Here is a 22,217-nt window from a genome sequence, read left to right on the forward strand (position 1 = left end):
TCGCTCAGCGAGCCTTAAAGATAAGAGCTCAATATATTCGTTTATTCGCCTTATTCCTGCGTATTCTTTATTCCTACCGAACCTAATATAACATTTTTTGGCGACCGTGACAGGACTTTATTCGGTAAAAGGTATCGTGTGAACGCAATAGTTGTGGTTTCGACAATTTTTTCGAGACGATGGATAAGGCAAAAAAGATTCGTTCCATTCATCGGCGTGCATTCTCAAAAGCGTTAAATACATTAAATGCATTATGTGGTACTGGTTCAGAGGCCAGTAGACAGGACTTAATTGTGGCATTCGAATTACTTGAGGAGAAAGTACGTAACCTAGAAGCGAGCACGCAGGCTTGTCTGGAATTATTGTTCGATTCGCCCAATGCAACAGACGAAGAAATACAAAAGGAACTGGACGATGCGGATCAATATAAAGGCATGTTTATTATTGCAAAATCGCAAATAACTAATTATGCGGATCTGAGAGATTACCGAGCGCCGTCGGTAAATGTATCAACCGTACCAGGAGACAGCAAGATATCATATAAGTTACCAAAGATTGAAATATCTAAATTCAGTGGAGACATACGAGACTGGCTACAGTTTTAGAGCTTATTTAAGAAAATTCATGAAGATGCCGACATTGTGAACGAGGATAAGTTTCAATATTTGATACAAGCCATGGGGGAAGGCAACCGTGCCGCCGAATTAGTTAAAAGCTACCCGCCTACTGCTGAGAATTATGGCAAAGTAATTAACAGTCTAAAAAATCGTTTCGGACGGGAAGATCTGTTAATCGAAGTATATGTGCGTGAGCTTTTACAACTCGTGTTGCAAAATACATTGAAATCGAAATCTATGTCGCTGGCAAGCTTGTATGATAAAATTGAGTCGTATTTGAGATCGCTTGATACACTGGGTGTTACTTCGGATAAATGTGCAGCTATGCTTTTCCCGCTCGTTGAATCAGCATTGCTAGAAGAAATTTTACGCGCGTGGCAAAGAAGTCAGACAAATAGTACCACAACGAGGGATGGTGAGTAATCTACGTTTCAGTGTAAAGATCGATTATTCCAACTCATTAGTTTCCTGGAAGGAGAAGTGCAGAATGAGGAGCGCATTTCGATGGAGGTCAAAGGATTTGATCTAGCAACGGACAGTACGGATGGCGATAAGAAACGACGAGCAAAAATGCGCGCAAAGAACGAAGACACGCCTACTGCTATGGGACTGTTGACGACAAAAGAAAAGGATAGTACGTGTGTATTCTGTAGCTCTTGTCATGATAGTACGCGCTGCGAGAAAGCGAAAAAATTGAGCCTCGACGACAGACGCGAGCATGCAAAAAAGAAGAACGTCTGTTTCAATTGTCTCAGGGCGGGACATAACTTTCGACAGTGCCGTATAAAGTTAAATTGTAGCTGGTGCTCGATGCGACATTTACTCATAATGTGCTCGAACATAGATAAAAAGCGCGTAGACAAAAAAGCAGATTCCGTGACTAAAGATTCCGTGAAGAAAGACTTTATATCGAAGGAACCTGAAGAAGGAGACTGTAATCTTGCAAATTTATCTAGTGATCCGGAGGTACTGATGCAAACATTGTGCGTGAAATTACGAAACAAAGACAAGGAGATACAAGTTCGCGCCATTATTGATACGGGATCTCAAAAATTGTACGTAACCAAAGAAATGGCTGAAAACCTGGGATATGAACCTGTTGCTGAGCAGACAATTACACACTCTCTTTTCGGTGGTCAACAATCAAAAGCTGTGCGACACAAGAAGTATAAAATTCATCTAAGCAGTATGGATGATAATTATCGCTGTAACTTCGCCGCATTAGATCAAGATGTAATTTGTGGGAACTTGCCGTTAATTCAGATTGGAGAGTGGGGTAGAGAACTGAAGGAGCTCGGAATAGACGCAAGTGACAGGCATAGCAAAAGAGAAGCAATTTCTGTGCTTATCGGTGTTGACGTCGCTGAAAAATTGTACACGGGACGTATACATGTTCTAAAAAATGGCTTGGTAGCAATGGAAACGTATCTTGGCTGGTTAATCACGGGCAAAGTACCTGAAGAGAAAAGAAAATATAATGTTGTAACTACGGCTATGTCGCTGTTTGTAAACAATGAAACAGTCTCGGATTTATGGTCATTGGACGTCCTGGGAATTCGTGATCCGATCGAAACAAAGACAAAATTGGAGCAAGAAGCCGACATGCATGAAACTTTCTTGAAAACTGTACGAGTCAACAAGAAAAGGCGTTATGAAATAAAATTACCTTGGTTACAGAATCATCCTGAGTTACCGCAGAATAAGAAAATGGCGTTAAGTCGATTGCAATCTACCATACAAAAATTGAAAGCTGACAATGTATACATGGAATATGACGCAGTATTTCTGGAATGGTTAGCTGAAGGTATCATCGAACGTGTTCCAGAGGAAGAGAAACAAAACTGGGGCCATTATCTACCTCATCGTCACGTTTTGAAAGAAGGAAGTACAACGAGAATTCGACCGGTGTTTGATGCATCGGCCAAGGAACACGCTTCACCGTCGCTGAACGACTGCCTCCACAAAGGCCCAAATTTAATCGAATTACTGCGATTCTTTTACGTTTTAGGGAAAATAGTATCGGAATTATTTCAGATATTAAAAAGGCTTTTTTTGCAGATTAGCATCGATAAAACAGATAGAGATTTTTTACGTTTTTTATGGTATAATGTTAACGGTAAAATTATTATTTACAGACATTGCCGAGTTGTTTTCGGAGTATCTTCGAGTCCTTTCATTTTGAGCGCTATTATTAATTTACATTTGAATAACTGTTTGAAGTCTTTAGAAGATTTTGGTGATGATAAGTTACGCGAAAATATTAAAAGATTGTTAGAAAGCTTTTATGTGGATAACTCTATAACCAGTATAAATTCACGTGAGAACTTGAATTCCTTTATTTCGGATGCAAAAGAAATTATGGATCGAGCTGGTTTTGATCTTCGTGGGTGGGAGTATAGTCATGATAACTCTCTAAATAACCAGACAACGGTATTAGGCATTTTATGGGATAAAAAGTCTGATACACTAGCATTAAATGTATCCGATTTCTCTGTATTATCCGATTCTGAAATTACGAAAAGAAATATTCTGTCTTTTGCTCATCGTGTTTTTGATCCATTAGGAGTAGTATGCCCTGTAATGCTTTGTCCGAGGATTTTATTACAGGACACTTGGAACTTAGATTTAACATGGGATAACGTAGTTCCAGATGATATAAAAATTAAATTTTTTAAATGGATTAAAGATTTAAAGAATCTCAAAGAGATTAATATACCACGATGTTTTTTAGGAGAAATCTCCGAATCGGATAATATAAGTTTACATATATTTTGCGACGCCAGCAAAACTGCGTATGCCTCTGTTATTTTTATTCGCGTAGAAAATTGTTACGGTGTAAATGTTTACTTTGTTCAAGCGAAAACGAGAGTTGCACCTGCGAAGAAAAGTACTACAAATACAAAAGCGAGTATACCGCGATTAGAATTATTAGCCGCAACAATAGGCGTGAGATTAGCGAGTAATGTATTGAATATACTTAAGGTTAAGAATATGAGATTGTTCTATTGGACTGATTCTTCGACCGTATTAGCGTGGATCAAGAGAAAATGTAATTGGGCAACATTTGTCTACAACAGAGTAAAAGAGATATGTACATTATCAGATCCGATACATTGGCATCATATTCAAGGTCTATCTAACCCCGCAGATTTACCGTCGAGAGGTTGTACAGTCAGTCAGTTGATCTCTTCGAGATGGTGGGAGGGGCCGAGATGGTTATATAAAAAAATTGAAAATTGGCCGACGCATGATGAATGGTCGTGTGACGAAAATGAAATCAATTTAGAATTAAAGAAAACCGCATCTAAGAAAGATTCTATTTGTACTCTTGTGACAATTGAAACAAATACGAAGAAAGAAAATGAAATCTTTAATAGATTTTCTAGTTTTGATAAAATGATTAGAGTATTTGTTTATATACTACGATTCTATTACAATTGTCGCATCGAAGTAAGGAATCGAATAAAAGGTAATCCATCGTATAAAGAAATTCAAATGTCACGTATTTTGCTGTTAAAATTGGTTCAACGTGAAGTTTTTACTGATGAGAAAGATATGCGTATAAAACACCTTAATGCGTTTATGGGCAGGGATAATTTAATTCGATTGAAAACAAAGATTGTTATGCGAAACGATGTCTATAATTTTAGATACCCTATTATACTACCCGGGAAACATCGAATCGTTAGTTTAATTATTAAAGAAAAGCACGAAAATCTAAAACATGCCGGTGTAGAAATACTGATGAATGTATTGCGCGAAGAATATTGGATTATAGGAGGTCGTAAAGTAATTCGTTCGGTAATTACAAAGTGTATAATTTGTCGTAGACATGATGCGAAACCTTGTCAAACAGTTAATGCTCCTTTACCGGTTGATCGTATTAAGGGTGCAGCCGTATTTGAAGTCATAGGCGTAGATTTTACAGGGCCTATTTATTTAAAAGGCGGAAAGAAAGCATGGATTTGTTTGTTCACGTGTGCAGTTTTCCGTGCGTTACATTTCGAACTTGTAACTTCGTTGTCGACCGCCGCATTGCTTATGGCTATCCGACGTTTTATTGCGCGACGAGGAAGACCTAGTGTGATTTACAGTGATAATGGGACAAACTTTGTCGGTTTAAATAACATGTTAAAAGATCTAAATTTTGAAAAATTAGCACGAACATTAGCCATGGAACAAATTCAATGGAAGTTTAATCCTCCTGCTGCAGCATGGTGGGGAGGATTCTGGGAACGTTTGAATAGAGTTTTGAAACAATTATTGAGACGAACGCTTAAAAAATCTTGTTTAGATTATGAAGAAATGTCAACCGTCCTGCTAGATTGTGAAACTGTAATTAACGCTAGGCCTATTACGTTTCTTTCCAACTCTGAACAGAATATTTCACCTATAACACCGTCTATGTTTCTGCAAGAAATAAAAGATATAGGAGTACTGGACTTAGATAAAATAGAGAAAAGTGATTTACCCAAGAGGTACCTGTATCGACAAAAAATTAAGGAAGATTTACGGAAAAGTTTTCGGATCGAATATTTAGGCAATTAATACACCGAAAATCGCACATAAAAATTGTAAACAATGTCGAAATCGGCGACTTAGTATTAATCGAAAATGAGAACGCCAAGCGCATCAATTGGGTTACAGCTCGTGTAAAGGAACTAATTCCGGGAAAGGACGGTAATGTAAGAGTCGTTAGATTGACAACAGCCAAAGGAGAATTAGTTAGGCCGATTCAGAAAATTTATCCGTTAGAATTAAAATATGATAAGAGTGAGTCAGTAATGAACGAGATTGTTACCGACAAATATAAAGGTGTACGAAAGAGTAATGAATGTGTGGAAAATATTGACGATGTTACTGACAAAGTAAAAAAAAAAACAAAAATTGTCGTAAAATTGAATCTTATGTTACGCGAAGCGGTAGACAAGTTAAAACTCCTGATCGACTTTTTTATTCTTAAATTTTGTTTTGTAAGTTTTTTTTTTCTTCTATATGTAAGTTTATTTTATTTTCTATGTGAATTGAGATGACCGGAGAATAATTATCTCAATTGGTGGGAGGATGTTAGATTTGCGCGTAGCACGAATCTTTTCCCGCGTTGGCATTAAGATGTCCATGTATATGTGTGTGTGGCAGAGTGATAGCGAAGCGTTGCCGGTTCCTCGCGCGTTTTTCATTTGTTTTTCGGTGCGAGGCCTCGCCGGTAGCAACGAAGTTCAGTATCGCCCAGCGAGCCTTAGAGATAAGAGCTCAATATATTCGTTTATTCGCCTTATTCTCGCGTATTCTTTATTCCTACCGAACCCAATATAACACTTCTGCTTCTCGCATTTTAATAACAGGCAATGGAATTACTACTTGTGGTTTTTCTTCTTTAAAATTTTAAAGAAAATGTTCAATTATATTATTTTCCAATAATTTTAATAAATGGGGACGCATTAAACCCCAATCATATTTTACTTTTTCTGGTTTAATATTGTATAACAATGATATTGCAAATGCAATTAAAAATACACCACAATCGTTTCCATTTGGTTGTTGTTGTACTGTTGGAAATATAATACAATTTTGCTCAAAATTATAAAACGGCAATATTCTAGTTAATATTATCATGTGATCATTATGTATTTTTTTCATATTTAATGAGTCATAGATAATTATATTTTTAGTATCGTAAAAACCACAAACCCAATGACCATCTGAACTATATAATATTTGAATATGTTTATGTATAGAAGATATAGATTTACGTCTGTGAAGTTAGCCCCCAATTTTTTTATTTAAAAAAAAAACAGCAGAGTTCTGATAGCCCCTGCAAAAGTTTTAGAGCTCCTTATCATTTTTATAAAGAGTTCCGTTGATTAACGTGATAAAAACGTTAATTAAATAATGGGGGGGCTAACTTCACGCAGCCCCCCATTTTGTGATAAATTAACTTTTTTTTTTTTATCGATCGATTTTGAAAAGTTCTAGAGTTCCCTATATATTATATAAAGAGTTCTGTGCAAATAACCCCTAAAAAAATTGTTGTAACCCAAACCCCGTTACAACACGAAACATGACGCAGGGCATTTCGGAATAAGTATCTCGTAATTAAATAACCTCGGAGGATGCAAGATCAGCAAACCTCCTTAAGAAATTAAATAATAAAAGAAACACGTGCGAGAACTTATTGCCGAAATCGCTGAGGTTGCATTCGCCGAACTACCGAAGTTCGGCATTGCAACCCGATGAGGCCAAGGCCCTGCGTCACTATTAAATAACCGCAAACCGTCACGGACGGGCAGTCGCATCATAGTCCGTGCCGTAAACTGAGAGCGGTGATAATCAAAGTTCGGTCGCGTGCCAAGTAAGAGGAGACCTCGCGGAGCCGAGGACGCGTGACAACGCGAGGACGTGTGCCGAACCGACAAAAGGGAACTTAGGAAGATAGAAAAGGTGTAACATTGTAACAGAATAAAACTTCTAAGTTTTTTATTTTGAACGAATAATTTCGCCCTCCCTCACGGATCCCGAAGGACGGACCCCGTGCACCGGCCCCGGTGCAACAAAATATTGGTCTCAAGCGCACAGCAGCCTTTTGTCGGCGCACAGCAGCCTTCTGTCTACGCACAGCAACCAATATTTAAAACCAACGCCCATTCTCGTAAGACGCACCAAATTAATACTTTTCGTCTCTCCGTTGTGTTACGTCCGAAGCCTGAGAATGGAAAAGTCTTCGGTGCAACAGGGCAAAACCCTCTTATTTGCCGCTAAAAAGAAGGGACGGTACCGCTGCGGCAGAGGCGCACAAGCTGGGGTTTCAAGTCGGGGGTCAACGCCTTAATAGGCGCTTTGACACTCTTTTCGAAACGCGTGCGGCCTATGGCCCCTTTTTAATAAAAGAATTGAATCTTGTTTATAGAGACAAGGCCGCGCAAGTCGTATGCGAATAAAAACCAGAGTTTGATGATATTGTAAAAATGTATCGGTTTTTATTAAAAACGGTTTTACAATTTTGCAGTAACTATTGCTCAGATTATTGAAAGTATGTTACAATTAAATTTGTCCGTTCTTTTAAATAAATTGTTGCAAATGTTTGTGAATGTTCGCGGGTGTACAATTTTTCGGTATAAGAGTATCTTTACATGTGGTATTCTTGATGCATGTGTGAATGGCAGTGTGCGTGAGAGTGTCGACAGGGCGGAGAAAAATGGGGGTAGTGGGAAGGTCTAGGAAAGAAGGACGAAGGATGGGTTGACCCAAAGGGACAATTGCTTATCTCTGCTCTGTTATAAGGAATATGGTGAGAGCCTGTCCAAAGACAATTTCTTTTAGGTTGCTCTATTGGCGTTGGGTATCGCCTCCGAGCCCAATCACATTCCCCCGAACCACGCGTTGTGGACGGGTGACCTCTTGGGCTCGGTGGCGATAACATGGAGGTGGTGGCCCGGCGCACCTCCATGTGCATCGCTGGAGCGCGGCGAAAGGTTCGCCGCGGTCCGCTGGGGGCCCGTGGCGGTTATTGGTGTCTACCTGCCGCCACCGGGCTCCCCGGAGGAATACGGGAAGTGGCTGGAGAATATCGGTGCCTGTATCGACAGACTCCGGCCACTTCCCGTTCTGGTTGCCGGGGACTTCAACGCTTGGTCTACAGCGTGGGGTTCCCGGCAAACCAATGTAAGAGGACGTCTCCTAGGAGACTGGGCGGCCTGCAGGGACCTGGCGCTCCTTAACCAGGGCAGCGTGTCCACGTGTGTGAGGCCGCGGGGTGAGTCCATCGTTGACCTTACGTGGGCTACCCCTGCGGCCGCTAACATGGTTAGCAGCTGGAGGGTGGCGGCGGAGCTCGAGCATCTGTCAGACCACAGATATATATCTGTGGAGCTCAGGCCCCGCGCCACCCGAAATGGTACGGATCGTCCCATTGTGGAAAAGAGATGGGCCATCCGGAGCATAAGGGAGGATGTCTTCAAAGCCTCCCTTGAAGTCTCCGGATGGAACAGGGACGGTCGGCCTCCCGCACGCTTACCAGTGCAAGGGGAGGTCGACCAGTTAATGGAAGAGGTCACCGCGGCCTGCGACGCCTCTATGAGGAGAGTGCGGCGCAGCCCGCGACGCTCCGCATACTGGTGGAGCGAGGAGATCGCGGAGCTGCGTCGAGAGGCGACTCGCAGGCGCAGAGTGGTGGCCCGGTCCCGGGACGATCCGACCAGGACACGTGCCCTGGAAGCCTATAAGGAGGCCAGGAAGGAGCTGCGGTCCACCATAGTTAAAGCTAAGGCGGAGGCGTGGGGGGAGCTCATCCAGAAATTGGATGAGGATCCGTGGGGGCTGGCCTACAAGATAGTCACCAAGAAGCTAAGGCCAGTGCCCCCTCGGTGACGGAGACCCTGGATCCGGGGGTAGTGGGGGAGGTGATAAACACCCTCTTCCCCGACGCCCCCCCCCCTGGATCTGGGGATAGAAGAGCCTCCCCGCCTACTGCAGATACAGCGGGATATTCCTCCTCTGGAAGAGGAGGAATTCCTGGCTGCGGCGGGCCGCAGCTTCAGGGGTAATACGGCCCCAGGACCCGACGGGGTCCACAAGAAAGTGTGGACCCTGGCCTTGCAGGCCGTCCGAGAGGACTTGAGGCACCTGCTAGACAGGTGCCTCAGAGAAGGAGTTTTTCCTCAGCAGTGGAAGCAAGCCAAGCTGATACTGCTGAGGAAAAGGCAAGGAGGGGACAGCCCCTCCTCTTTCCGCCCCATATGCCTGCTGGACGAGGCGGGAAGCTGCTCGAGAGAGTAAGCGCCAACCGCCTCGTCCGGCATTTGAGTGAGGTGGGGCCAAATTTAAGCCCCACCCAATTTGGCTTCCGGGAGGGACTCTCGACCATAGATGCCATTACGCATTTGAGGTCCCTCTCGGAAGAAGCAACGTCCCAGGGGGGGGTCGCACTCGGCGTTTTGATAGATATATCAAACGCCTTTAATTCCCTCCCTGGGATGCCATTTGAGATCCCTCCGGCGGCATGGAATACCCGAGTACCTATGCGCCGCCGTGAGGATTATTTTAGAGGCAGGTGCTGCGCCTACACAGACCGCGATGGGCGGCTGTGTAGGCGGCAGCTGCACTGCGGTGTGCCCCAGGGTTCCGTGCTAGGACCCCTCCTTTGGAACCTGGGGTACAACGCAGTGCTGAATACCCCTACCCCCGGCTGTCAAATCATCTGCTATGCAGATGACACGATGATTTTGGCCGGGGGAAATTGGAGGAAGGCCCAAGCCAGGGCCGAGGTGGCCGCCCAGGCGATCCTGGCGGCCATCAGGAGGATCGGGCTGAGGGCGGCCACCAATAAAACCGAGGCCATCTGGTTTTATGGCCGAGGCCAGGGCTTCCCTTCAAGGGACGCCATCAACATCGATGGCGTCCCGGTGATTCCCGGGCCCACCGTCAAATACCTAGGTCTGCACCTGGATGGACGGTGGGCCTTTACGGGACATTTTAGGGCGGTGGCCGAGCGCGTCACGAACTTGGCCACCGCCTTTAGAGGGATCCTCCCAAACTTGGGAGGACCCTCTAACGCAGCCCGAAGGCTGTATGCCAACATGGTGCGCGCCGTGGCCATGTACGGCGCGCCCGTGTGGGCCAATGATCTGGCGGCCAACAGGATGAGCCAAACCGCCCTGGAGAGGGCCTTTCATCCTGTGGCCGTCAGAGCAAGCAGGACGTACAGGACTGTGTCCCGCTCCGCGGCCACGGTCCTGGCAAAACTGCCGCCGTTGCAGCTAACGGCGGCGGAGCACTCGCGGGTGTACAAAAGCACCCGCGAGTATCAGCGGAGGCACGGGGTGCGGCCGACTTCGTACATTAAAAAGAGGATGAGGCTGCACCACCGTGCCTTAACAGTGGAGCAGTGGAGGGCGCGCTTGCGCGCCCAGATTGAGAAAGAGGGCGGGCGCGCATTGTGCGCCCTCGAGCCAGTCCTGATGGACTGGCTCGACCAAGCGGGAGGGACCTCCTTCCATGCGGCGCAGGTAATTACAGGGCATGGCTGTTTTGCCAGCTACCTGTATCGCATTGGAAAGGAGGTCACAGAGGCATGTTTCCACTGCGGGGCACCTCGCGACGACGCCCAGCATACGCTGGAGAGGTGCCTCGCGTGGCAGGAAGAAAGGGATGAGATGGCCGAGAAGACAGGGCAAGACCTGTCTCTCTCGGCCATCATAAGGAAGTGTCTGGAAGACGAGGAGGGCTGGAAGGCCTTCCTCGTCTTCTGCAGCCGCGTTATGCGGCAGAAGGAAGACGCCGAGCGGGAAAGGAGGGGACAACCGGCAGCAAGGGCGCCGCCGGCGCCCCCCCTCCTCCCGCACCAGCAGCAGCAGCAGCGAGGAGACCGCGCGGCGCGGTGCGGGGGAGGCGTTTACCTTCACCTTCTCCGCCGCCGAGCCGCGCGCATCAGCAAAGGGCCAAACAGGCCCCAACGGGCGCCACATGCCCGCGCCGGGTTGGAGGTAGGGGACGGGCGCAAGCCTCCCCCCTCCTTCCTGGCCCGGACACAGGCGCCCAGACGGTGCGAAGGAGTGTGCGACTTTTGGCGCGCGCGCCCCTAGCACCGTCTTGACAGCAAGGGGTGGGGGACGGGGGGTCCCCGTCGCGCCAAGTCGGCGCGGCGGGGGCTTTCTCCGCTCCTCCCGCCCCACGAGGCACGGGGTCGGGTGCAGCAGGGGAGCTACCCCGAACCCGACCCGAGAGTTATGTCGCTGCGGCGACACCAGAGAGGCCGGCCCGCCGTAATAGTGCGGGCCCCGTCGCCCTAAGTTCCGTGGGCGGCGGCGCGGGGGACCCACCCAAGCCACCGGGTGGGTCGGTGCCGAGGGGGTTGAGATGTATACGACCGTGATTCCTCAACCCCCTCACCAGCCATAGGCACCAGAGCGGGCAAAAGTCAGGTTTTAGCCGTGTATGGGACGTTAGATAGTCCGAGTCCGGCATAACCCGTACCCCTTTCCCGGGGGTGCGGGTATCCGTAAAGAGGATTTCCTGACTATAAAAAAAAAAAAAAAAAAAAGGTTGCTCTATTGGAAATGAGCATGACGAGCAAGGAATTGATGAACGAAATTCGGAATTCCTTCCGCTTTGATAACCACATATATGATAGCCACAGCGTGGTAAATGAGATTCGCAATTGTAAAATTTTCGATTGGAGGGATAGTGATAGTTTTCAGATTCGCAAAAACGGGAAGTTGACGGATTATTATCTGGAACGTAGGAAGCGGAGTTTTCTTCAGGGTGAGGAATAACGGTAGGTGGACGGGATATTGAAGTAGAAAAATCTAAATCCGAAAGCGGATGGTATGTTTCGGGTTTTGAAGGAGGTTGGAAATTCGAAGGGAATAGATGCGAATCTATTTCAAATTGGGGGTATATTAGCGTTCTTTCGCTGGATTGAGAGGGTGGAGGAACGGATTCACAGCGCGTTGCCGATTGAGTGATGTCGGGTGCAGTATAAACGATAGAATTTGTTAATAAACGCGAAGGGGTCGAATTGGGATGTGTTGATGGCCCGGATGGAGGAGGTCGCAGGATCTCAGAAGTTTGCTGTCGCGTCAGATTCATGGGATATGACACTATAATTTACGGTTTATTTAAGAGTTGTGGTTTTCAGGATTAGATCTCTAACTCACTTCTGCTGGTAGTAGCCTGCAGCCTGGCGGTCTTTGTTGCTGCCTCCTCAGGGGTGAGCGGAGTAGGCTTGACAATAGTTTCGTATCTTCTGTTTGAATAGGTTGGCGAAGGCTTTGAGTCTCTGATCCAGAGATTCTGCATGGACCACTTGTTCGTTCGCGAGGAAATCGGGCAGGGTAACGATATGTATACGTTGGATCTAATTTCGGTAGTGTCTTTGCTCTAAAATTGCGGGCCTTATATAGCTCAGAAAGTCGAAGGGAGGGAGTATTGTCTCATCTCCCTATTTCCTGATTATGCTTCAATTCTGAGTCATCCTTCGGAGTTTTTATTACACCGATTGCTTTGAAACTCCTTAGCTGTTGCTAGGCGCGATTATACATAGTATTTCCTTTGATGATTATCGCGAAACGCTTGTTTGCTTCGGCGCATCTGCCCATCGTACATCTTAATATTTTTAATTATAGAGCCGGCATCTCTAGGTAATAAAATGAAAACAGAGGTCAAAGTGTTCATATCTTTACTATCCAGGGGGGCTTTTCTATGTGTCAACGGCTGCGGGAACTTTTGTCTCGTTTTACGACTTTCCATTGATTAGTCGAAAGCATACTGCCCAAGGCAATAGTATGCTAAGACCAATTTAAATTTTACGACTGTATTATTAGCCGAAATAATCTGTACGTTTCCGACTACTGTACGGGTTATCTCACGGGCTATGGGAATATTTTACTTCCCTTTAAATTTGTGATGGGTGACGCCTCCGCTTATTAGTCATCTCCGTGCACGTGGATCTTAGAGTTATTAAAATTGTGTTCGCCGAAGGGACAACTGTGCAGAAAACGGCTCCGGACGTAACACCCTCGGCCTTAGACAAACATTAAAACTGTAAGTATTTAATGTTTGCGATACTTTGTTTACAATTGATATGATTTATTCTCTATCATTTATTCTTCCCCCCTTTTTTTTAGAGGAAAGAAAGAAAAAAATGGATCCATTGTTCTGGGAGGAATACATAGCATTGACGGCTGAGGAGACCGTGGAACGTCTTACCGCTTATAACCCTTCAGTCGTCGAGGATTTCTGGTTTACTGCAAAGTGCATAAGAATGCCAGCTATTTATCACTCACGGCGAGGTGAGCTTCATCAAGCCTGTGAGGTTTGCTGCTCTAGTGGCTCACTAAGATTCACAACAGTTATAAATTGGCATGCTCTGGTTAATCGTTTTACCGGATGGCTGGCTGAGGCGAAATGCGCGTTTTGTTCAGAATATTTAGATTGTTATGTTTTTCGCGCGAGAAACTGTAAGGAATGCGTTGGGAGTTTTTTGTATTTTTATCCGGAATATGAGCAATATCTACGTAACGGAAGACCGTTATTTGTAAATATAAATGCGGCATACGAAAATAGAGAGGAATAAACAAAATTATATTTGAAATTGCATTTTTATTTCTTTTTCCTTCTTGTAATTTTATACAGGGTGTCCCAAACAAGATGTCACTCCCAAAATATACGGGTAGGAAATTTAAATTGGAGACGAAAAGTTAAATTCAATTTTGTAAAATTATGAACCGTTTTTGAGAAAAAAATTAAAATGTTTGAGCGTTAGAGCGACAAGGAAGTTGCGAGGTGAGAGTGAGCGCGCGAAAAAATGGGTGGAGTCACCGAGGAATGATAAGCGAGCGGTACGCAGCAAGCGGGAAGAAAAGAATGCAAGCGAGAAGAAATGAATGCAAGCGAGAAACGTTTGTAAGTAAAAGATATAACGATCGCGCTCGCAATTGCATTAAACAAAATTACGAACAAATTTTTTTTATTTTTTATTTATTTTTAGTACATTTTGCCATCATTTCTGCACCATCTTGCGGTAGATGGCATGGCGCGTTTTTTTAATAGTGATATCCCCGGAAGGCCTAATCCACTCTTAAAAATTTAATTTAACATTTGCTCAAAATGTCTCTCCCCTCTGTCGTACGCACATATCGGCTCTTCGATAAATATCTCTGGTAGCTCGTTGCACCATGTCCGGCGAAATGGTCGCAAAAGCCGCAACGATAGCTTCTCGAACTTCGTTTACTGTGCCATTTCGCCGTGGCTCGACCAAATTTTTTATATGTCCCCATAAAAAATAATTTGAGACTGTTAAATCAGGTGATCGCAGCGGCCAGGCAATTAGATCACCGCGACCTATCCATTTTTCGGGAAACCGCTCATTAACTCTTCCCGCACTATAGCACTCGAATGAGCCGGTGCTCCGTCATGTTAAAAAATCATATTTATTCTTATTTGAAGCGGCACATTTTCGAGAAGTGCATATAATTCATTTTTAATAAAATTTTTGTATGCGATTTCCGTTAATCTATGTGGGAAAAAATATGGACCAATCTGGAAATAATGAAAGGAAATATTTCAGTTACAAAATAACAAAATAATTTTTTCTATTTTCAACTTACTACTTGATTTCCGATGACTCCCGCCCATACGTTTATATTTCACCGATATTGAAACGATCCCTGACGAATGGCATGCGGATTTTCGTCTGCCCAAAGTAAACGATTCTGCGAGTTAAAAATGTTATTCGGTGTGAACGTGGATTCGTCAGTCCATAAAATTATGTTATCGACATTGTGCGATAAATTCTGTAAAAAATTTTTTGGACCTTTATTATAACGCTTTCAAAATACCGTGAATACTAATAGTGAATAAAAATACTATGGCAACTGTAGGTATGATGGACCGAGTTCTTTGGTAAATTGAGTTAGTACGTCACACGACACAAATGCTCATTTTTGAATGTATGAAGAAAAAGTTGAGAATTCTTTCTTCATCACGAATCTGGCGACGTAGAGGGGTATTTTTCCTATCGTATACAAAACATCCCGTTTCGCGTAACTTATGCGCAACACGCAAAATCCGCACGATTTGCGTCTTTACCCGCTAATCCATACGCAATTATCATTTTCGGAGTATACTGTGCCATCTTTATAATTTGTTACAATACGAATAATGAATTTAAAGTGACTGCATAAGAAAAAAAAAAAAATTAGAAAGAGTGGATTATTTTTAAGAGTGGATTAGGCCTTCCGGGGATATCACTATTAAAAAAACGCGCCATGCCATCTACCGCAAGATGGTGCAGAAATGATGGCAAAATGTACTAAAAATAAATAAAAAATAAAAAAAATTTGTTCGTAATTTTGTTTAATGCAATTGCGAGCGCGATCGTTATATCTTTTACTTACAAACGTTTCTCGCTTGCATTCATTTCTTCTCGCTTGCATTCTTTTCTTCCCGCTTGCTGCGTACCGCTCGCTTATCATTCCTCGATGACTCCACCCATTTTTTTGCGCGCTCACTCTCACCTCGCAACTTCCTTGTCGCTCTAACGCCCAAACATTTTAATTTTTTTCTCAAAAACGGTTCATAATTTTACAAAATTGAATTTAACTTTTCGTCTCCAATTTAAATTTCCTACCCGTATATTTTGGGAGTGATATCTTGTTTGGGGACACCCTGTATATTTTTTTCTCTTCTCCTCCCCCCTTTTTTTTGTTTTTTTTTTCTTTTAGATATATATATATTTTTTCTTTTTCCCCCCTTATTTTTTCCTCTCCCCTTTTATCTGGCGTGCAACGCCCTTTAAGTTTAATTCATTTGATTTGAAAATAAAAGAAAAATGTACATAAATATATATATATATATATATATATATATATATATATATATATATATTTTTTTTTTTTTTTCTTTCGTGTGAAGTTAACCCCATAAGGCGGAGGATACTGGTGGGGTTTAAGTGCTGGTGAAAATTCAGTGGTTCTCGTGATCAAAGGTGGGGTAACGCGTAAATGAAAAACGGAGCGCCCAAAATGAGGGTTCGTGGAAGTAGTTGACTGTAAGTATATAAAGATGAATTTTTAGTCAGTCATCTTATTAGCTGTTTTTCCTTAGTGTCGGCAAGAGTAAGTTCTCTCGCGTTATTTGTGGTAAAGTTCTGAATTTCATTTTTTTTCTTGTTGTATTTTTTTCTTTTAGTGGAGTTCGGTAATCTCTACACCAGTGACTGGCGCCGATGCCGCATGGAGCCGTTAAAGCTTCTTCTGGTGGAGCGTCTGATAAGTGAAGGGACACTTGCGCCAGAGGATTTGACAGAAGGGCGAAATTCCGAAATGGACCTTTCGGAACCTTTGGCTATTTCGGCTGAACCGCAGGAGTCTGAAGAATCACCGTAGTTTCTCTGCGGGGAGCACCGTTTCCACCAGTGAGGAGTTCCGTCCGACGTCTCCGTCCTATTCTCCTACGCCGTTGGAAAAACCGGTGGCTGGTCCTTCAACAGACCCCCATTCATCCGAATTTTCGGAAGTGGGTGCTGACGGTACGTCAAATGTGAGCCCTGTACCAGAGAATATTTGGGCTCACTATCTTAGGGCGAAATTTCCTCAGTGGACGGGCGAGGTGCCGGAGGATGCGTATATTCTACGCCCGAGGCCGTACGATTTTCACAACTTGGCGTTGGCAGTGAAACATCTTCCTCCGACGACCAAGTTAATGGTCTTTGAAGCTGGAGAAAAGCGGCCTTTTGTAACTCCGTTATGTTTTGAAAAAATATTATGTAATCCGACTATCCAATTTGCTTAAATGACAGGGCTTTTAGATTAGTCTAATTTTAAGTAAATATCTTATGTTTTAATAAATATTAACTATAATTGTATTTGTCTTGTGTTTTTTCTTTTCTTCCCTTGTCCCGTTAGATTTTAAGTAATTTTAAGTTTGTGAGGCTCCCCTTCCTGCTTGTGTGGGCGCACATTACCCAGCTCTACCGTGTGGCGCGTGCCAGTAATTGAGGTAATTATGTGAATTTTCTTTGATATATATATATATATATATATATATATACAGGGTGTCTCAACCCATGTGTAAAATCCTATACAGATAGGTAGATCTTGGGGAGATAAATAAAAAAGTTCTTTAACATTTTGAAAAATTCTCAACCGTTATTGAGAAAAAAATTAATTTGTCTAGCGCAAGAGCGACAAGGAAGCTGCGGGCGAGTGAGCGCGACAAGCGAATGGCTAGGAATGGCGCCGTCGCCTATCGCGCTCACTCACGTGTAGCTTCCTTGTCGCTCTTGCGCTAGACAAATTAATTTTTTTCTCAATAAGTATTGAGAATTTTTCAAAACGTTAAAGAACTTTTTTACTTATCTCCCCAAGACCTACCTATCTGTATAGGATTTTACACATGGGCTGAGACACCCTGTATATATATACAGGATGTCCCAAACAATGTGTCACTCCCAAAAACTATGGGTAGAAAATTGAAATCTAAGACGAAAAATCAAATGCAATTTTTAAAAATTCTCAATAGTTTTCGAGAAAAAAATTAAAATATATAAAATGTATAGACGTAAGAGTGACAAGGAAGCTGCGCGTGAGTGAGCGCGATAGGCGAATGACTAGAAATGGCACCGTCGTCTGTCGCGCTCACTCACGCGCAGCTTCCTTGTTACTCTTACGTTTATACATTTTATATATTTTAATTTTTTTCTCGAAAATTATTGAGAATTTTTAAAAATTGCATTTGACTTTTCGTCTTAGATTTCAATTTTTTACCCATAGTTTTTGGGAGTGACACATTGTTTGGGACACCCTGTATATATTGTTACGCCCGGTATACGGAGCAGCATGAAGCTGCCGGCTCGCTCCGAGGTTTCGGTTCCCCGTTGCTAGGGGAACGAAGATTATTTATTATGGTTAAGAAATGACAGTTCTGCCCGTGACTTAATTCGGTGCGGATGTCTCTGTATTTGGTTAAGTCTGATTAAACCTTTATCGTTCCTTTTTCTAAACCGTCTCTTTTCTTTCGCGGAGTCCGAGTGCCGCGGGTGAGAGAGTGCGAGAAGAGTGAGTGTGAAGCGCGAACGCGGAGACGTTCGCTGACCCCGTTCCCGGCGTAACAATATTATATAATAAAATGGATAAATTTTAAAGACTCACGGTCCGTTGCAGCTTTTCGTAATAATATCTTCTCACGAAAAATAGAGAACTATTATAACAAACTACTGACAAATTTAACTAACAGTTGTAAGCAAGTTGCCAACATATACTGTTTCAGAATATATACAAATGTCTTACTATTCATAATGTTTTTGGTTCGATATTTATCGTTCGCGTCCCGAAGCGCTCGATGTTAAATAAACATAACAAATTCGCGCTATACGCGTTTCCGTGGTATACGTTCATAAGACTTTTAGAAGGCAGAGGAAGATGACGAGTAACGATTCGCCTCGTAAGTATAACATATTTTTGTATATTTTTATTCTTTTGTAAAAACTTACAACGTAAAATTAATAACAATTTTTATTTTTTAGAACAAATGGACGAATTAAAACGGCTGGAAGCGTTAGAAGAAAAGATGGCTGCTATAATATATTTACAGCAGCAGTTGCAATTGCAGCTACAACAGCAGCAGCAGCAATTGCAACAAATTTTTCAGCAGCCACAGCAGCAGTCGCAGCCGCAAGAGCAACAGCAGCAACAACAGCAGCAGCAGCAAAAGCAGCAGCCGCAGCCGCAGCCGCAGCCGCAGCCGTAGCAGCCGCAGCCGCAACCGCAGCCGCAGCCGCAGCTAATAAATCAAAGTATTTATATTTATATTAAATATTTATATTCATATACACATATTGAGTACTAATTTTATATTTATACTTTGTAGAAAAAACACGAAGAGGATACGCGGCCGGTAGATCACGCGGTGGCGGTGGAAGAGGCCGTGGTCGCGGTGGAAGAGGCCGTGGATATCAAGAATGGTAACGAGGCTGTGGCCGGCCATTACAAATTGTGTATAATTTTAAAAATTGAAAAAATAAAAAAAAATTAAAAATTATTATTTGTTTTTTTTTTTTTTTAATTTAAATTAAAATATTGTTACGTCCTGTAAACTCCACATCTCCTTTTTTCAGACACATGGTTGATAAAGTAGATAATGAAAGTACACCGAATGTAATGGTATCAAAGGAGAGGGTTCTAAGCTTCCAGAAAAATAATTTTTACTGACAGAATATCCTGAATCGCCAGATGTATAAAATAAAAGAAGGAACCTGAAACAATTGTGCAACAGATGTTGAATATAAAAATTGAAACGAAAGGATTTGTCAAAATATACATAAAACATTAATAGCTCGGAAAGATTTGGAATGTCTTAAACTAACAACAAATGTCTAGCGGTAGACAAAGGAAATTCTAGAAAAAAAACAATTCTTTAAAATCAAAATTTCGCCGTGGATCCTAGGGATTAGAAAAACAAGAGGCAAAACGCCTGCGATAATAAAAATAGGATATGCGACCGGAAACTATAAAAATTCAGGCAGCAATTGCACGCTGTCGATAAAAAGGGTTACCTAAGCATTTTCGAATCTGCTATCTGGAAGCTTGGAAGGGCTGAAGCCATGTGGAGGGGAGCCTATAAACATTTTCTCCTGGACCAATAGATATCGGGAACTCCTCACCAAAAATTAGAAACTAAGGGCGAAAACTTAGAAAATTAAGAAAACTGAGAGAAGGGCGACCAATAATTGCGAAGACGGAAAAGTGGAGGAATAAGCCTAACGAATAGAATTCAAATTTTGGATAAGACTGAGAATCTGGCGCTGGTCCTCCCCTTTTCCGAGCTTATAAAACCGAGCGCTTCGACGGCGCTCGCTCTCGTTCTGTTTTAGAATCTGATTAGCTCAGCTAAGTTACTCTCATAATTTTTAAGAAAAGTGTTTATGTGATTATCTTGTGTGGGCGAAATAAAAGGAACCTCTCAAGGAATCATCCGAGAGAACTTGAAGTCATCAAGTAGTAAGTGTCATCAATTATTTTATTCTCATCTTTCCTTTAATTTTGAAACGGTTCCATTAAAATAGTTTTTATTTAATTCATATACATATATATATATAAATGAAAATCGAGGGAATGGTCAGGGTGCCGTTCATACTTTATAATTTCGCTATCTCTCTCTTGAATCTTCCCATTTTCTCCAGTAGCTCGACCCGTCTAGTGGGCTTCCTTTTGTCGGGGGTTGCGATACGCCGCCAATAAATGGTGACTATCAAAACCTTGACTTGAGTAAAGCCCCATTCGGCTAGAGGAACTCTGAGAAACTTTAAAGTGACAACGGAGAGATCTGAAAGAAAGTATGAGACGTGATGCCCTGGCATTTTTTCCTCTCAATAATTCATTTATTAATTTAATTTATTAAAATGTTATCCTTTTAGTGGAATCGTCGAATATTAGAACCATTAAGAAAAGTCGGGCTCGCCGTAATCGGCAATTACGGAATCTGAGGAGCCTAGTCCAAAGTTTTTTCGTCCAGTACTTGTTCGCGGCGGCGCCAGGGGAAATAAAAACCGACCCTTCCCGAAGAAGAGGAGAGAGGTCGTGGTCGCCTCAACCTCCAGCTCCCCCGAACTCACCGGCTCCCGAAGAGGTTCCCCAGAACGCTAATATATCCAAGGAACTGCCCCATTTTCCGAGTCCGCCGCGCATTAATGACCACGCGACCGAATCCGAGCCTGACTCGGAGGAGTTCCGCCCTACGACTCCTTCCTATTCTCCGGACATTTCTATTCACTCTCCAGGAGCTGCACCTAGAGCATGCTCCTCGCCTATCTCGTCCCTAATACCTTATCCTGGGGAGGCAGAGGAGGTCGGCTCCTTCGCTGAAGACGATACTGTCTTCTGGCAAGAGTCTGACGGCCCGGAGCCTTCCTTTCCCCGCCCCGAGTGTGGAGTTCCTCGGTGAGCAAGAGGAACCTAGAGTGATCGTAGATCCTCTCCTCGAGCTCCTCCGGAAGACTTGCTCTCCGTGGACGGATCTTGTCCCCGAAAGGGCCTTCACTATAGGCCCTGATTCCTTTGATCCTGAGGAGATCAGGAGAGAGGCCAGTAGGGCATCTTCTGACCAGAACATCCTCATTTACTATTCCCGGGTGGAACACCCTTTCCTGGCTCCGATCAGGCTAATTGATCGAGTATTCCCGAGATCGTCGGCTAAGTTCTCGGAGATTATTGAAATCGATCTCGACTAATATACTAAAGTTCTTTGTAAATTATTTTTATTATGTCCCGCGTAGTCTTAATCAAGAAAAATGTTCTCTTTATTTTTTTAATTAGTTAGTAATTTCTGTTTTCTTATTATTATTATTATTTTAATTACATTTCACTATTTCCATTTTTGCATCTGTTAGAAAAAATAAATGTTAAACTAAATATTGCAAAAATCAGAGTTCTGCATTTTTTTAATAACCTTTGAGATCCATTTGTTGCGAAATCACTTCCGATTCTTTCCCTGGGAACAAGAAGTAAAATTCTTTTCCTCAAAAGGACAAAAATCGCGCTAACTCGAACCTTTTGTCACTCAAATCTATTCCTAGCGCTCTATACGCGTGGCGTTGCGTCGCACGCGTCACTCAAGAATTGGTAGTTGAGTCTCTCTCTCTCTCTTTCTCTACCCTTTACCTGCTCTTAAACCATTTCCTTAATCACCGAGAAGCGGTAATCCTTCTATTAGAAATATTTCCAAACCTGACGTAACATACTACCGATTTTTGGGGGCTCGTCCGGGATAGTGAGCGTGGTTTTTTGCAGATGGAGACTAGAGCAAAATCCGATAAAGAAGAAGTAGATAAAAACTATAAAGCTGCGGTAGAACAATCGTCTAAACCAAAACAGACACAAACTTAGATACACACCTCGACACCTACTGTGTCTAAAAATCCACAACCTAAACAACCTACTCCTTTACAAACCATCACTGAACGCGTATCTACTCCTTTGCCTGATATATCCGAGGTAACGGAGGGATCCACAATTAAATTAGACGATACCCGAATACCCCTGGCGCTAAAGCGATTACAAACGTCTTATAGTAAAATCGAACCTGTAGTAGAACCTAAGAAAATGG

General features: G+C 43.1%; 1 protein-coding gene across 1 annotated transcript; it reads left to right on the plus strand.

Moving 5' to 3' along the window:
* Positions 1–677: 677 nt before the first annotated feature.
* On the plus strand, positions 678–8,984 carry LOC139106177 (uncharacterized). The gene is made up of 4 exons (XM_070662740.1): positions 678–1,032; positions 1,093–5,095; positions 5,158–5,485; positions 7,938–8,984. Exons 1-4 carry the CDS (start codon positions 678–680, stop codon positions 8,982–8,984), a joined length of 5,733 nt encoding a protein of 1,910 aa, XP_070518841.1.
* Positions 8,985–22,217: the final 13,233 nt, after the last annotated feature.

Source organism: Cardiocondyla obscurior, linkage group LG10, assembly GCF_019399895.1.
Source record: "Cardiocondyla obscurior isolate alpha-2009 linkage group LG10, Cobs3.1, whole genome shotgun sequence".
In the NCBI taxonomy this organism is placed as follows: Eukaryota; Metazoa; Arthropoda; class Insecta; order Hymenoptera; family Formicidae; genus Cardiocondyla; species Cardiocondyla obscurior.

What these genes read in the sequence shown, in the direction of transcription:
- LOC139106177 (XM_070662740.1), top strand. Translation starts at nt 678, where the DNA reads ATGGGGGAAGGCAACCGTGCCGCCGAATTAGTTAAAAGCTACCCGCCT. An exon ending in TAGTACCACAACGAGGGATG is followed by an intron (nt 1,033 to 1,092) that starts GTGAGTAATCTA and finishes GTTTCCTGGAAG; the next exon opens with GAGAAGTGCAGAATGAGGAG. An exon ending in TTGACGATGTTACTGACAAA is followed by an intron (nt 5,486 to 7,937) that starts GTAAAAAAAAAA and finishes AATTTCTTTTAG; the next exon opens with GTTGCTCTATTGGCGTTGGG.